This window comes from Lagopus muta, chromosome 5 (genome assembly GCF_023343835.1).
Source record: "Lagopus muta isolate bLagMut1 chromosome 5, bLagMut1 primary, whole genome shotgun sequence".
Lineage (NCBI taxonomy): Eukaryota > Metazoa > Chordata > Aves > Galliformes > Phasianidae > Lagopus > Lagopus muta.
In genome coordinates this window covers 26,732,450-26,747,624 of record NC_064437.1, presented here as the reverse complement: position 1 = coordinate 26,747,624, position 15,175 = coordinate 26,732,450, and the positions used below count along the sequence as shown (strand labels likewise).

Below are 15,175 nucleotides of genomic sequence, written 5' to 3'. Positions count from 1 at the left end.
CTGGCTTCAGTAAACTGTCAGCCCAAAATAACTTAGTCATGACTGCAAGCTTAATGTTGACGAGACCAAAAGTTGGCAAAGCCTGTGCTAAGTGAGAAGATAATAAAACTCACCGTGCTTTTGTTTGCTCGGAGTCTGCCATCTGCATGTCATTCAAATGCTGTGTATGGTCAATATTATCTTGTATGTTCACATGGAGAGATGGTGCTTTGGCTCTGCCTGTCTGTGGTATTATAGGAACAAAGTGCCCTGGCTGTAGCCCTCGCTGACTGACTGTAGGAGCTCTGCATGGCTGGGTGGTGGTGGGGACCAGGTTGTGAACAGGAGGGTCTGCTCTCCGTACAAGAGATGAGCACAGAGGGAAGATCAGATCCTGAGCATCAGGCGTAGCTCAACAGGGCAGTGAAGACGTGGCAGAGGTCTGAGCCCTCTGGAGTCAGCGGAGTGCCTGGAAGCAGGGACTGGATAAAACCCCTGCAGCAGAGAGGAAAGCTGTGCAGCCATTCTCTGTCTTACCATGTGGAGACCAGTGAGTTGGAGCTGTGTTGGATGTTTGATTTATTTTTATTTCCCTTGCAGTACCTTTACTGTATGCTCCTTTGCAATGTACCACAGACTGTAGAGGCAGCACACGTGCCTTACTGTGAAGGCAGATTGCCCTGACCTGCACCCCTCAGCTGCTCTCATTTCCTCCCCATCTGGCAGGCAGCTGCCCAGGAGCAGCGTGTGCTCCATGGCCATCCTCTAAGCTGTGCTTTCAGCCTCCTCCAGCAGCAGAGCAGCAGAGCTGATGCAAGCACCTTGGATACCTTTGGAAAAGCAGCTGAGAAACTGGTTTCTGACTTTATTTCTCTGCACTGAATCTGGGGTTTTGTACTCCCTGCACTTGCCTTGTTTGTCTGTAGGCAGCCAGCAGGAAAGTGTTTACTGTGTGCCCATGCCAGCATTAATCTGGGTGCCTGGCACTAAGAATAGGCTTGTGGTGGTGCGTTGTCGGGAGTTTCTAGAGGCACAGATTGCTATTGCTGCCTGCTTAGGTTGTACCAGGGATTGCATTACAAAGATGCAGATGTGAGCAGCGGGTCTGATGGGTGTATTGATATTGGCACTTCCAGGGCAAGCAAAAGGGAAATGGTGTTCTGTGGGCTGAATGCAAACCCAACACACTTTTCCTGTGAGAACACAGGGCCCTGCATAGCAACCTGGACTTACAGTAGATGTGCTTTTCTTGTGACTTACCTTCACAAACACATAGGAAATACTTTCCAGGTGTCTACTAATCACAGTATGAAAACTGCTGCTCTACAGCCATTCTGAAGTTGAGTTCCTTTGAAAACATCCTGCTGACTTTGGCTGTTCCTGTTTTTTAAGTCTAATACCTGGTAAAATGCACTCATGTATGTCAGCCTGATCTGCTCTGAGCACCAGGGAAGTTTTCCCTTCCTTGCCTGGGCTTAAGTTTGTCTTTTTATTTTGTATTGTCCACTCCTAGTGGGAGCATCGCAGATCGCTGGAGTGGAAAGAAATCCATGTGCATATGCAATGGGAGAAAACTGATCTTAATGTAAGTGCTGGGAATGCTTGTGCAAGGCAAGCTCTCTGTTGAGATCCAAACCTTTAAACTTGGCAGTTGGTGTGAGCCATATGGCAGAGGGAGAGGGAGCAAGGCCGCTCTCACCTTGCAGGGCAGGCTGTGCCACCCATGGGGCACACGTGTCATGGCTTCATCCAGCTCTGCGCAGCTGTTGCTTGCAGAAACCCTCCCAGGAGATGAGACAGGTTGCAGGGCAGCTTTTCCATTCTGCTGCACAGGTTTAGTACACAGTGCCACGACTGCTATCCAAAAGTCTAAAGAGGTGGCATTTTGCAGGCTGCTGCACAGCAAGTGTGTATATGAGTTATTAAAGTGCTCTAGACTTGCTGAACTGGAAAGTGTCTCAGCATTTGTGCTATGTTTCCCAAAAAAGAAGCTTTCCTGTTGAGGTTTCTTTGTCATGTCTCTCTGCACCTGAGTATGTAGGCAGGCAACAACTTGTTGGAGGTGAACTCTGCAGTTTTACCACTGACGGTGCTACTCAGCCTGCAGCGACAGTCAGGGATTTCCTGGGTCCGCTAGAGAGGCAGGGTCTGGCTGGTGCTGCAGCTGCTGAGCTGGCTTCACATGTTGCACATGTTGAGGAGGCAGTTGGTGTTGCCTCATCTCCATAGGGATTTTGTTGAAAGACCAATAGCTGCTCAGCTGAAGAGCAGGCTTGGTTTGTTGAAACCAGGCTAGAAGATGACTGGATGGCAAGGAACAGTGCATCACTCCAGGAGCACCAGGTACTCTCATCATCACATTTGCCTGATGGCTCTTCCCCTTATTCTTGCTGGAATGTGCTTCTTGCCCTCCAAATGACTGTGTGGTGGGAAGCCTGCAGGGTGCTGAGAGTGCTAAGGGTGCCTCCAGCAGCTGGGTTGCATTGTGTTTATATCTGTGCTTTCAACAGGAGAAAGTCTGAGTTGAAAATGAAAGCAGGCTTAAGACATTCTGATGTGTGGAAGTGACTTACTTTCATTACTTGTGCTCCGCACTGGGAGGAAAGTTGTACAACTTTGAAAACCTAAATGAGAAATGTAAACTATGGAATGACTTCCTTGAGGTGGCAGAAGGCCAGTGAGCTGTAAGCTGAAGCTCACTGAAGGTGAAAGAAATCTCCTGTGCATTTCAGCAGTGCTTGCATTACATGTACATAGAGGTTAGATGTTCCAGTGAGTCTCCCCCTGATGCAAAAATATGAAATGCCATTGACTGCTCAACTCTGAGCATCTCTCACCTTTCTAAACATTTTTCCCCCTCTTTCTAGAGGTAAAATCTTTCAGAATAGTCAAGTTTCCATTTCTGCTTTGCTTGTTGGAAAAACCAGTTATAGAACTGTAGAATCATTAAAGTTGGAGAAGACCTCTCAGATCAAATCCAACCCTTGCCCACCCCCACCATGCCAACAATCCATGTCCCTCAGTGCCACATCTCTGTGGTTCTTGAGCAGCTCTAGGGACAGTGACCCCATCACCTCCCTGTGCAGCTCCTTCCAATGCCTCACTGCTCCTTCTGGAAATAAATTTTTCCTGATATCCAACCTGAACCTTTGCCAGCTCAGCTTGATGCCACCACCTCTCATCCTACCGCTGTTACCTGGGAGCAGAGGCTGACCCCACCTCACCACAGCCTCCCTTCAGGCAGTTACAGAGAGCAGTGAGGTCTCCCCTGAGTTCCTCTTTTCCACCCTGCCCCATCACATTCCTTCAGCTGCTCCCCATCATGCTGTGCTCCAGACCTCACACAGCTCCATGCCCTTCTCTGGACATGATCCAGGGCATCAGAGTCTTTCGTGCAGTGAGGGGCCCAGAAGTGAGCACAGCACTGATGTAAAGCCCCAGCAGAGCTGAGACATGGGGATGATTGCTCCCTGCTCCTGTTAGCCTTTTCTGAAGTTTCTCTCACAGTTCCTCTGTGTCTTCGGTACAGATCTCTTAACCAAACTAAATTTTAAATTTGAGTTTCATCTTGGAGAACACTCTTACTTCACACGCGTCCTTTTGTGATGTTGTTCTGGTTTGAGACACAAATCGCTGCATTCCTATTTACCATGACCTCAGAAAGTTAGCTGAAAACCTTTGAGAGCAAAGTCTCTACTGCTGCATTTGGGCAAAGTTTTCACATGAAGGGTCAGTCATTATGTCCCATAACATCCTGCCATTTCCAGTTCACAGAGCAGATTCTCGGCTGGTGAAGACTGAATTTGCCTCTGCTCCAGGATTAGCTTTGTGCAATTTCTTATTGCTGCTATAATTCCTCCTAATTAGAAGCCTGAAATAGAATATTCAGTTTGTTTCCTGTTTTCTTAAGTTGTTCATAATGCGGGCTAACAAGAACAAATAATTCAGTTTTTTTTTGCAGCTACAGAAAGTAAAGCACAGCATGGGCTGACTTGGGTCTGCCTGTTCCTCCTGCTGTGGGCATCAGGGGTCCCTGAGGTGAGGCTTTGTGCTGGGGTCAAGGCAGCCTGCCTGCAGGAGGCTGGCAAAGAGGTGGAGAGCTTACTATGTGTCCCTATTTTGGGGACCCTCGGTAACGTGCTATGTGCCTGTGCTCAATGTGCTCATTGAAAAATCAGTGGAACCATGCAGCTTTAGATCCTGGCTTTCAAAATCTATCAGATTTTTGTTACCAGTACCAAGAATATTTCTAAACACCAACATTCCTTCCCAGTGGCTTGTACACTGTAATTAACCTTGAACTGCATTAACTGGTGTTTCAATTAGTATAGGTAGGATCAAGCTACCCCTTCAGAAATTGGGGTACAGTTGCAACTGATTCCTTATTTGAGCCCTTCCATAGGCCAGCCACAGCCCTGATCCCATGCTTAGGAAACTCCCTGGGCTTTCTTTATGGAAGTTGTTCCCTTCAAGCCAAGTCTGCTTGGAAATACTTGCAAGGCCAGGTGTAATGTGTTGTATGTTTGAAAGCTCTGTCTGCACTGGGGCGAGATGGAAAGAACTCGAGCAAGACAAAGAGGGGCCTTGGGATGGAAGGGGCAGAACCTGCTTTGCACTGGAGTGAGAATTTCTACAGAAGCTGGGCGGTGTGAAATTTTGGCTGTGTGGTGAAGTGATGTGCTGCCCGGCTCTGATGGCTTTTCTGGGCAGATGTTGATTCCTCTGTTGTGTCTTCTAGAGGCTTCTGTGTGTGCTTGCTGGGCTGAAGCACAGATCTGGCACAGCCTGTGCTAATAGCAGCAGCTCGATGGCTTGAGGCATTGCTGCTGCATCCTACAGCCATCATTAGTGTGCTGGGAAGCTGTGCTTCTGAGGTCAGTCTCCAGGAACTTCATCTCTTCTTTCTGCATATACTAGAGTGTCCCCCCTCCCTGGTGTTGCATTACTCTGGGTTGGAAGCCAGGAACGTCTGGGAGATTTCTTGGTTAGCACACAAAGAACAGAAACCCTGGTGTGTTTTTATGTGTACATTTATATACATCTGTGAGTCATTCCCTTACTTCGGTTTGGAAGGTTGCTGGATGTTGTTAGATTGCTGCTGCTGCCAGCAAAATCTGCTATCCATGAGTGGCTGAAGGGCAAGGGGAATGAGAGGAGACATTTGTTGCATTCCTGTACTGTGAGGTCCTTCTCTTGTACAGCTGCCCAGACTGGGAACCGTGCTGCTCCTGTGCCTCCACGCTGCTGCTGGGGCTCCCACTATCCCCGCTGGGAGCTGGCAGCCCAGGGACCCAACTAATGTGGGAAAAACCACCAGAGCTGCTAACAAATCAACAGCAACAAAATCCCGCACCGAAAAACGAGGTACTCCCAAAAGCCTGTCCTGAATTAAGGAAAACCCCGGGATATATGGTGGGTTGCTGCAAAGCCAAAAAGGTCTGACTCAGTTCGACTCCTAGCAGCGTGATTAAATACTTAAACAGTTCTCTGAATGTGAGCCTGAACGCTGGGACCTTACTAATGAGGTGTTGTGAGTGTAATTGTGCAGAGTGGCAAGAAGAGTTGACATCTGTTCAGCGTCTGAGCTGCGCTGTGTGAGCTGGCTTGGTGGGTCTGACCGTGTATTGCTGTCTGATCCCAGAGATACCTGTGGGACTGGAGGTGTCCTTCACAGCTCAGTGGCTGCAGGGCACAGCTGATGGTCCAGAGTGCAGAAATGAAGTCTGCAAGGCAACAGAGCATTTCTCTCCCCTGTAGGATCCATGCCTTCTCTTCCCATCTCTCTCAGCTGCACTGTTCCCTATGCAGGGTAATTCATCTCTGGCTCACAGTGGAAATTGCCAGTTTGGTGGTTTTGGTGTTTTGGAATTGGTTCTCTGAGTCTGGCAGTGTTCAAACAAAAAGGCAGGGAGAGATGACTCTCCCTGTTACTTTATTTACCACTTGTTTTGGGAAATCCAAGTTCAAGTTTGTATTTGACTCACATTAGGGCTCCGCTGCGAATCTTATTTTTTCAGTTATTTTTGACAGGGCTGAACTCATGGCCAGAATAAGCACAGCCACCAGTCAGTGGGCTGCTGGGCACTGGGGGCTGTGTGCTCAGCCTGCCCTGAGCTGCAGGGTTGGCTGGGGGCAGTGGTGGGCTCTGCCTGCTGATCCTAACAACTCAAGGGGACTAGAAGTCTTAGAAAACTGGAAGTCTCTTGCTGTCTTCTTTAGCTATGCATTCTTCAGCTGAGCTTAGGGTGTTAAATTTGTGCATAGTGTTGCACAGTGCTCTGGTTGGTAGCGTGCAGCAATGGCTGTTAGCAGTGTATGGGGCTGGGCAAAGTGACATGGTCATCTCATGCTCTGCAGTTTGAATTCCTAGTTTTTTCCCCATGGTGTCAGGGACAGAAGCTGTCAGGAACACATAGACCCCAGCTTTGAGGGCAGATGGTCCTCTCAAAGGGATAGGTTCTGGGCCCAACTGGAGGTTTGGGCTCCTCTGCTACCACAGTTGATGGAACACAGCATGCACAAGGCATGCAGTGGTCTGCACCTCACAGGGGGGACCTCTGCTGCCATTTGCTTTGCTGCATAACCTCTCTCTGAGTGCTTTATGGCTGTTCTCTCCTTTGGAAGATGGCCAGTGCTCGATTTTTGTTTCTATTCCATCTGTTAGGAGGGATCTAAGTGGCTTTCCATTGGCTTTGGGCTATTCTCTGGATGAGTCCCTGGGGTGGAGGGCACGTGGCCAACTACAGCAACAGATGTCCTCTTTGCTGTATGTCAGTCTCATTGCATCCCTGACTGTCAGCATCCTGAGCATTGTCACCCATTGTGCTTCCCACCCAGGTGCCTCAGGTTGGCTCCCACTGGAGCAGATGGCTTGGCACCAGCTACCTTCAGCAGCCCTGGTCATTCTGCTGTATTACAGTACACTGCAGTGGGGGAAGAACCCCACACTCACATCTTGCAGCCCTCAGAGCGTGGCCAAGAAGGAAAAGGATCCCTCTAACAGCTCCAGCATTTGCAGCCCAGCAGCTCTGCACTCTGCAGACCTTGATCATGAAGTACTTGCTGCTGTTTGCTAATGGAGGCGGTTGGAACTGTTAAATTCAGTAGGAAGATTACTGACGGTCCATGGCCTTGGGGTTTCCCACAAGTGCTGCAGTGTGAGCTGGACTGCTGAGCAGCCAGAGGCACACAGCGTTGGGGTTTGTCCTGTAGTACTTTTCCTATAGCAGTGATAAAGAGTAAAAAATAGTAATAATTAAACCTCCTCTAACCTGGTGCCTGAGGTATAAATAACCTGTAAATAGCAGGGGAGGGCAGGCTGGGCTGTGAAGTAATGAAAAAGAGAATTTATTTTTTTTTCTTCTTTCTTTTGGGGATGAAAAGAGGAGAACCATCAGAGCCCACATTAACTGCCTTTTGCAAACACAGAGTGTGGAGATGTCAGGTTAAAAATACAAGTGCTCCATGACATGCGGTTTGCCTTGTGCTACTGCTCACATATTACTTAATTAAAGCAGTGGGAGCTCAACATTTTGCTTAATTTTCCACTATTCATGGTGCTTGAGTTTTTTGGGAGGGGGTTACTTTGCTCAGTATGGACAATGAGGACTTGTGTCTGTGCTAAGAGTGCTGCTAAAAGCCAAAGTAAATACTGGAGTGGTTGTAGTCGTGCCCATGTAACCCCCTATATGAACGTTCTCACTCAAACTTTTTCTAAAATTCAACTTCTATTTATTGGAAATGGATTTAGAACTGAGTGAAAAAAGCTGCCATGTTACAGGATGTTCATCTGGAGGTCTGTTCTACTTTTATTACCCTTTTCTTGTTCTGCAAAGCGTGGCAGGAGATGAATTTTTTTCTTACATTCCACCAGTCTTTCCTGGTTAAGTCACACAGGCTTTAGGTTGTAAAACCGGCAGGAGACAAATCCAAACATCAAACAGTGCAGCCAGCAGGAGCCGGAGGTGCTCGTCCCTCTGTGCTCAGCACTGGTGGGGCTGCACATCAACTGCTAGATTCAGTTGTGGGCCCCTCATTGCAAGAAAGACATTGAGGACTGGAGCGTGTCCAGAGAAAGGCACGGAGCTGTGCGAGGTCTGGAGCACAAGTCTGAATGTTGAACGTTAGGAAAAGTTTCTTCTCCAAAAGAGCGGTGAGGCAGTGGCACGGGCTGCCAGGGAGGTGGTGGGGTCACCATCCCTGAGGTGTTGGAGAGCCATGGCGCTGTGGGCAGCAGCATGGTGGGATGGGCTGGGGTTGGACTTGGTGATCGTAGATGTCTTTTCCAACCTTAATGTTGCTGTGATTTTGCGTGTTGTAGTGCAAAAGTCATCGATGTATCCTATACCTCTTCACAGAAACTTAGTTTTTGAATCTACAACAATTAACGGTTGCAGGCAGATATGTTGGCCTTGAATTTAGTTGTCTGCAAGAAATCTCTTGAAATTCATCATGGAAGAACCCCTCTGCAATGGTGCAGGCTAGGGGGAGCAAGGTCTTGGCTGAAGAGACTTTGTGGTCTGTGAGCTACGCTGGTAGCAAAGACCAGCTGCAGCCTGGGCAAGCTGAGCAGAAGCTCAACCAGGAGGTTGAGGAGAGGTTTCTTCTTTTGCGAGGCAGTTACAATGCCACATCTGCAATCCCATATCTGGCTTTTAGCCCACTTTGACACAAGGAAGATGTGATCGAGTCATGGCAGACAGCCATGAGGATGGTGAGGAGTGTCTCAACCCTTCCTGTCTGTTTTCCAGAACTGGGGAGGTGTGCAAAGTGGACAACAGACCATTGGTAGTGGTGGATGCTGCAGCAGAGATGGCTTAGTCTCTTCCAAATGGATTCAGAACATTCAGGGTCCAGTGGGTCTGTCCATCCAATAAGGGCACTGAAGCCTTAACAATACTCAGCCACTTCAGGTCCTATGGATCATGTGTTACACCAGAAGTGGTTATAGCAGAATATCCTGTTGAGCCTCTTATGTCTTGAGAAGCTGTTGCCAACGGGAAGTTGGGAAGTTCTGCTCATATTTTTATTTGCCTGTTTTCCTCGTAGTCATTTAAAATAATAATTAAAAAAAAGTATTTCCCTGTGTTTTTTTCCATCCAGTAGTGTTGCAAGCACCATAGTTGCTGTTTCATCTGGGGAAGTAAGTGGGCTGCAGTGGTACAGGTATTACAGTAGAAGTGCTAATTTCTCTTGATGTGAAATGTGAATTGTCCCAAAACTAATAGTGATAATTGTTGTACTGTTGGTTTCTTTGTATGTGAGTTTTTTGTTTGTTTTTTAGGCTTAAAGTCGGAAAAAACAATGATTTGCCAAACTACTAGTCATAGGGCATGTTTCATCCAGGGTGTGACAAACTGTGTTGCCTTTGAGCACTTTGGGCTCAGAAAAGCTGCTGGGTGGATAGTCCTGGAGGCAGCCGTCCTTTCTTTGTGCCAGAGCTTTGGCTCACTGGTGTATTCCGAAGGCTCTACTGGGCTGTGAATTTGCCTTCCACATAACACCACTGTTACAGCCTGGCAGTAAAATGGCATTTTCCTTCTAGCAGTTTCCTTGTGGACAGATGGAGAGATGCCTCCAGGTTCCCATTCCCATGTCCCACTTCTGGCTGGAGGCTGTCAGCTCTTAGAATCATGGAAGGTTGGAAAAGACCTCTAAGATCATCCAGTCCAACTGTCTGTCTACCACCAATATTGCCCACTGACCATGTCCATAAGTACCACGTCTACACATTTCTTGTATACTTCCAGGGATGGTCTTGTGGACTTGTTGGGAGAGCCTGCTCAGTGGGACCAGCTTAGCCATGGCAAAGAGCACGGTGTAAGCTGGGCCCCGACCTTCTTCATGATGGCCCGTTGTCTGTGCTGGGTTTGCGTGATGCCTGATAGTGGTGTGGTCCTGCTGTGTGGCAGGAGCCTCTTGCTGCGGCTTCAAGGACGGCCATGAACAAAAAGCCATTTTCACAGAAAGCCATTTTCACGGTTCTCTGTGGTATTTGAGGAATGTTGGAGCTGCTGCTCAGTGCCTGCACAGCTGGGAGCGTAGGAGGGAAGTGGAACAAGACCAATGAAATGCGCGTGGTTGAGGGAGGTCTGAGTGAGTCTGCTGAAATGGGGTTTGGGTGGGTGACCTGAAAAGTGTTTGCAATTCACAGAGCAGTCCGATTTCATCTGTTCCACTCAGCAGCAAGTGGCAGTTTTTGTCTTACTCAACATCCATGCCATGTAGGTTTACCGTGGGGTCTGATGAGGAGCTTGGTTAAAAGCAAATCCCAACATCATGGCTGACACCAGCCTTGCTCTGCCACGCAGAGCAAGAGCAGATATCAAGAGCAGGAAACCAACATCCATTTGCTTGCTGCTTTCCTTATTTTTTGTTTTAATAAACAGGAATTGGCGTTCAACAAATAAGCTTCCTGTCCCTGAGTGACTGTGTTCTTCTGATGATTCTTTTTGTTAAATTTAACCCTATGCTTGTACTCCCGAAGGAATAGGAAGGAACTGTCAGTTTTCAGTGGAGCTTCTAGAGCTGTGGCGGTGCAGGATATGTCCTTCTGTGGGGCAGTGCTTTGCTCCTCTGGCCAGGAGCAGTGAGCAGCCCTTCAGCTTAAGGGAATGTGCTGTGGGATCCATCACAGCTGTGTGAGCAGCTGGACTGAGGTCCCACTCCCAGGGCTCTGTGCTGGAGAGAAGCAGCTTGGAAGAGCATCAGCTTGGTCACATGTAACCCAAAGGCTGTCACAAGGCTGTGAGCATACAAGTTGGAGGAGACCTTTAAAGGGCATCTAGTCCAGCTCCCCTGCACTGAACAGGGATGCCCACAGCTCAGTCAGATTGCCTGTAAAAAATAGTTCTGCCTAGAGCAACCCACGTATCAGCTGGGATATGTGAAGGAACTGGAGCCCAACCTTCCTGGCACCATCTTGGGCCAAACAGGCAGATCGTACTCCTGGTGTGTAAATCTTGTATGAACTGGGCTCTTATTTTCCAGGGTGGCCACTGACCACAACGCTGATAACACCACTGCAATCCTTAGGGAGTGGCTGAAGAACGTGCAGAACCTCTACCATGACGTGGAGTGGAGGCCAATGGAAGACCCACAGTGAGTACTGCAGCAGGGGCTGGCTTTTGAAGCATAGCCTGCGTTCCCTAGGTGCTTTCCTGCTCTCCAACCACGAGATGCATTCAGTTATGCATGTGGTTTTTCTCTGTGGGCTCTGCCCCATTGGAACTGTTTTGGTGGAGCACGTAAGATTGCCCTTCTTTATGTGTGAGAGAACAGAGAAATCACAGCCCTTTCCCATTGCTTCCACCAAAGCTCTGTCACTGCTGTCAGCTACACAGCAAGTTCCGAGCCAGAAAATGGCATCACCTTGCACAGGGATCTGTCCCACAATTTCCTTCAATCCCTTTTTGCCTTTGGACTTGATGCTCTGGGCCTGATGGGATCCTTCTGTTGTGCTTGTGGTTCCTTGGTTGTCAGGAAGTGCTCTGTGCTCTACACTTGCCAGCATGAATTTGGAGCCATTTTCCCTCGGAAGCACTCTTCCACTCTCTTTTCCTCTCCCGAGTTGCCCAAGGTGACTCTGATGCTGTTTTCTTTGCAAAGAAGGCAGCAAGAGGTCTGTGCATTTTTGACTGCTTTCTTTGCTAGGTCCTACCCAGAAGAAATGGGACCGAAGCATTGGCCGAGCTCCCGTTTCACCCACGTGATGAAGCTGAGGCAGGCTGCCCTGCGTGCCGCGCGGGAGAAGTGGTCAGACTACATTCTGGTAAGGAAAACCTTGCATTTCTCTCTGTCCTCAGGCTAAAGCCATTCAGGCCATCCCTATGGGCTAAGGGAGCAGAGGAGCAGAGCAGCTGTGCAGAGATGGGGAGTGGTGGTGGTGGTGGTCTTGAAGGCTCTGAACAAGGTGAAGGTGTGGGGCCTGTTTCAGAACTCTTCCTGCTCCTCTTCACAGAGTGCTCTGCCCTGAATTTTCAGCATTGTTGGCTCCCCATGCCCTGTGCTGGAGCAATTCTTTGCAGTCAGAGAGACAGCTCCACGTCCTTCCCCATCTCCTGTCTCTGTCACAGGGGCAACCACCCTTGGGCTTCCCTACAGCAGTCGTGTCCTGCAGTGTCAGACCCACCAGCTGGGTGCTTTTTGCCAATACCGCACACTTCTGGTTGCCGTGTTCCTTGGCAAGCATCAGGGGAAGCATACGGTCTCATCTCATCTAATAACAAACTATTTTCCTCTTCCTTCTCTAGTTTCTCGATACGGATAATTTGCTGACCAACCCAGAAACTCTGAACCTGCTGATAGCAGAAAACAAGACCTTGGTGGCACCGATGCTGGAGTCTCGCTTTCTGTATTCCAACTTCTGGTGTGGCATCACCCCCCAGGCAGGTGGTTGGGTGAATGAGGCACGGTGACTGCAGGTTGGGGCTTTCCTCACTTGAAAACACCGCGTCTGAAGGGAGCTGTGCTGGATCTGAGGGATGCTGTTCCTATGCAGAAGTCTGGGGAAGCCGTACAATTCCACTAGCTACATTTAAAAAAAAAAATGTATATACCAACATACAGTCACACCAGTGTTTATTTGAGGTAGATCCACATGTTTGCATAATAGCCTTAAAACTGACAGTACCTTATTTTGGATTAGCTGTTCTGTGTACTGACACTGCTCCAGGAGGAATCTGCTTTTCTTTCTATGGCTCCCCATTGCATGCAAGTTATTTTTCTCATGAGTGAGCAAGACTTATGCAGTAGGGTCACAGAGGAATCTCTGTGCGTGCTCAGGTGTAAAAGACAGAAGTGCTAAGGCCAGAAATTAGAGTCTGGTGTTTCCTTCTCATATACAACAGGAAGAATAGGATTTTAGTGTGAAAATCGTTAATACAGAGGGGAAAATCTATTGCCACAGTCTGGGCAATCTCTACCCCATCTGTAAACTTGGTTCTCTGGAGGTGGGTTGGATATTAGGAGAAGTTTCTTCTCAGGAAAAGTGGTTGGCCATTGGCACAGACTGCCTAGGGAATGATGGTATGACCATCCCTGGGGGTATTCCAGAGCTGTGGAGATGCCACACGTCTTGTTTGATAGCAGGGGTGGTAGTGAGGAGTGACAAACATAAATGATACCTCCCCACAATGTTTTCCCATCTTCTAAAAATCACAGCTTGAGTTATTTGGGTATAAAAACAGCAGGAAAGGATCCTAAGCTTCCCAAATTCTTGGCAGTTTCATGTAGAGATAAGATGTTTGTGAGTGGTGTTAGTTATTCCATGGTTTTTTTTCGTGTTGTTTTAAGTTGGAAATAGTAACTTCATGGTGAAGGCATTTTCCTGTAGGTTTTTAAGGTTTGCTGCTGAGACAGCCAGGTTTTCCACTGATGTAAATCAGCATTTCTTCACGGACTGAAGTGGATCGCTGCCTGCATGCACCAGCCTCAGCCCTGGCCCTGCGAGTCCCTCACCAGTAGGAAGTTTCCATTGACACCGGCATTAGCTGCAAAAGGAAGAAAGGGAAAAAAACCAGCAGCAAATGCGCCTTCCAGAATATGGGGAGGAAAAAGCTGCTCTTGGAACTGCTGCACGTGGCTGTGCTCGCATTCTTCATGCTGCTCTCAGCCTTTCTCTCCCTGGGGATGACGATGAGGGCTGAGCTCAGGAGATGGGTGTGAAGCCTACTTGCCCTGGGATGGAGAAGCAGGAGTTGTTGGACAGCCAATGGATACTGAGAAGCGACTTGCCCTCCAGCCAGGGATGTGGCTTGTTTAAGTCACGTTCAGAAATAACCTCTAGGTGCTATTGTGGCAGACATGGAGAGCCCTTTGTGGCTGCTGAGTGTGAGCAGTGCTCCCAGGATCAGACCTGAATGCAAAAAGAGCTTTGGAGAGAGCCAAGGGAACACCATGCTGAGTTTGAAGTGTTCTTGATTTTGCAGAGGGAAGGTTTGAGTTTCCAGTAGCTGCTAAAACAGAGAGAAGGTTGAGCTTTAACCTGTGGGATGGGAATTGTTTCTAAATGCTTTCCAATTAGGGAATGCTTCAAAGTCTGTGAACTGGGCACTGATCCACCTCTGCTGGGGAGGGCAGAGGGTGAGAGCTTTTGCTGGGGAGCATCTTTGCAACAGATCTCTTGTAACGAGCGGCCTGCTTGTTGTGTTTGCAGGGCTATTACAAAAGGACCCTGGATTACCCCTTGATCCGGGAATGGAAGAGGACGGGCTGTTTTGCTGTCCCGATGATCCATTCCACATTCCTCATTGACCTGAGGAAGGAGGCCTCCACCAAGCTGATGTTCTACCCGCCCCACCAGGACTACACCTGGAGCTTTGATGATATCATGGTCTTTGCCTTCTCCAGTCGCCAAGCAGGTATGCCTGGAGCCTTTGGGGAGGATTCACTAGCAGACATGCAGAGCTCTGCTTGGAGTTCAGAGGCCAAAAAGCTGTATGTTGACTCCAGTGGTCAGTTTGTACCCCTCTCCCCTCCTCCTCTGAGAGGTCTCTCAGGGAGAATGCGAGCTCTTACAGGGACAGGGGCTTTGTGGCACCCACCCTTCATTTGTGTCACAGCGAGGCAGCAGTGACCAAGGGTCAGTGTTGTGAGAGTGGAAGGCGTCCTACATTCTGTAGCTGGGGTGTCTACAGTCATCCCTTCAGGAGGCTCCCTGAGCCAAGGGCAGGGCAGGAGGCTGCTGGTACTGCGTCTGTCTCTGAAAGAGGAGGATTTCAGCTCGACCTGAAATGCAAGGGTGTGGGGGGATGTTCCTGGTGCCTGAACATGGGTTCTGTCTACAAAGGCTGCCAGTAACACCAGCATCTGCAGCTTTTCCTTTACTTGTCACACTAATGGATTTTCACTGTAAAAACAGATCGAGCGAGTGAAGTCCCCCTCCCCATTTTGAAGTAGCTTTGCTTTTTCAAAGTTGCCTTTATCCCAGAAGGAACAGAAATGTTGGCGTGAATATACACAGATTAACCAAGTTTAAGCCAGTGGAAGATGAGAGCAGAGATCGGAGAGCCAGATAAGCTTAGCTGATTAGATCAGTGCCAAACCAATTAATGTCAGCAGGTAGGAATTTTTTTATTCTGCCATTCACCTTAACTGTAGTTGACAACTGGATGTGCTTTGGCAAGCACTGCAGCCAGCAATGTGCTTACAGAACTTCAAGAGGTGGGAACATGGGGGTCATTAGTGCAGACAGTTG

The 15,175-nt window shown here is 48.6% G+C and overlaps 1 protein-coding gene across 1 annotated transcript in view; it reads left to right on the top strand.

Annotated features, from left to right (window-relative positions):
* Positions 1-15,175, top strand: part of COLGALT2 (collagen beta(1-O)galactosyltransferase 2) — a 33,407-nt gene that overhangs the window by 11,904 nt on the left and 6,328 nt on the right. Inside the window, exons 2-5 of the mRNA XM_048944393.1 lie at positions 10,969-11,079; positions 11,632-11,749; positions 12,231-12,365; positions 14,135-14,339. Of these exons, the coding sequence (XP_048800350.1) occupies positions 10,969-11,079; positions 11,632-11,749; positions 12,231-12,365; positions 14,135-14,339 (569 nt within the window). The remainder of the gene's footprint in view (positions 1-10,968; positions 11,080-11,631; positions 11,750-12,230; positions 12,366-14,134; positions 14,340-15,175) is intronic.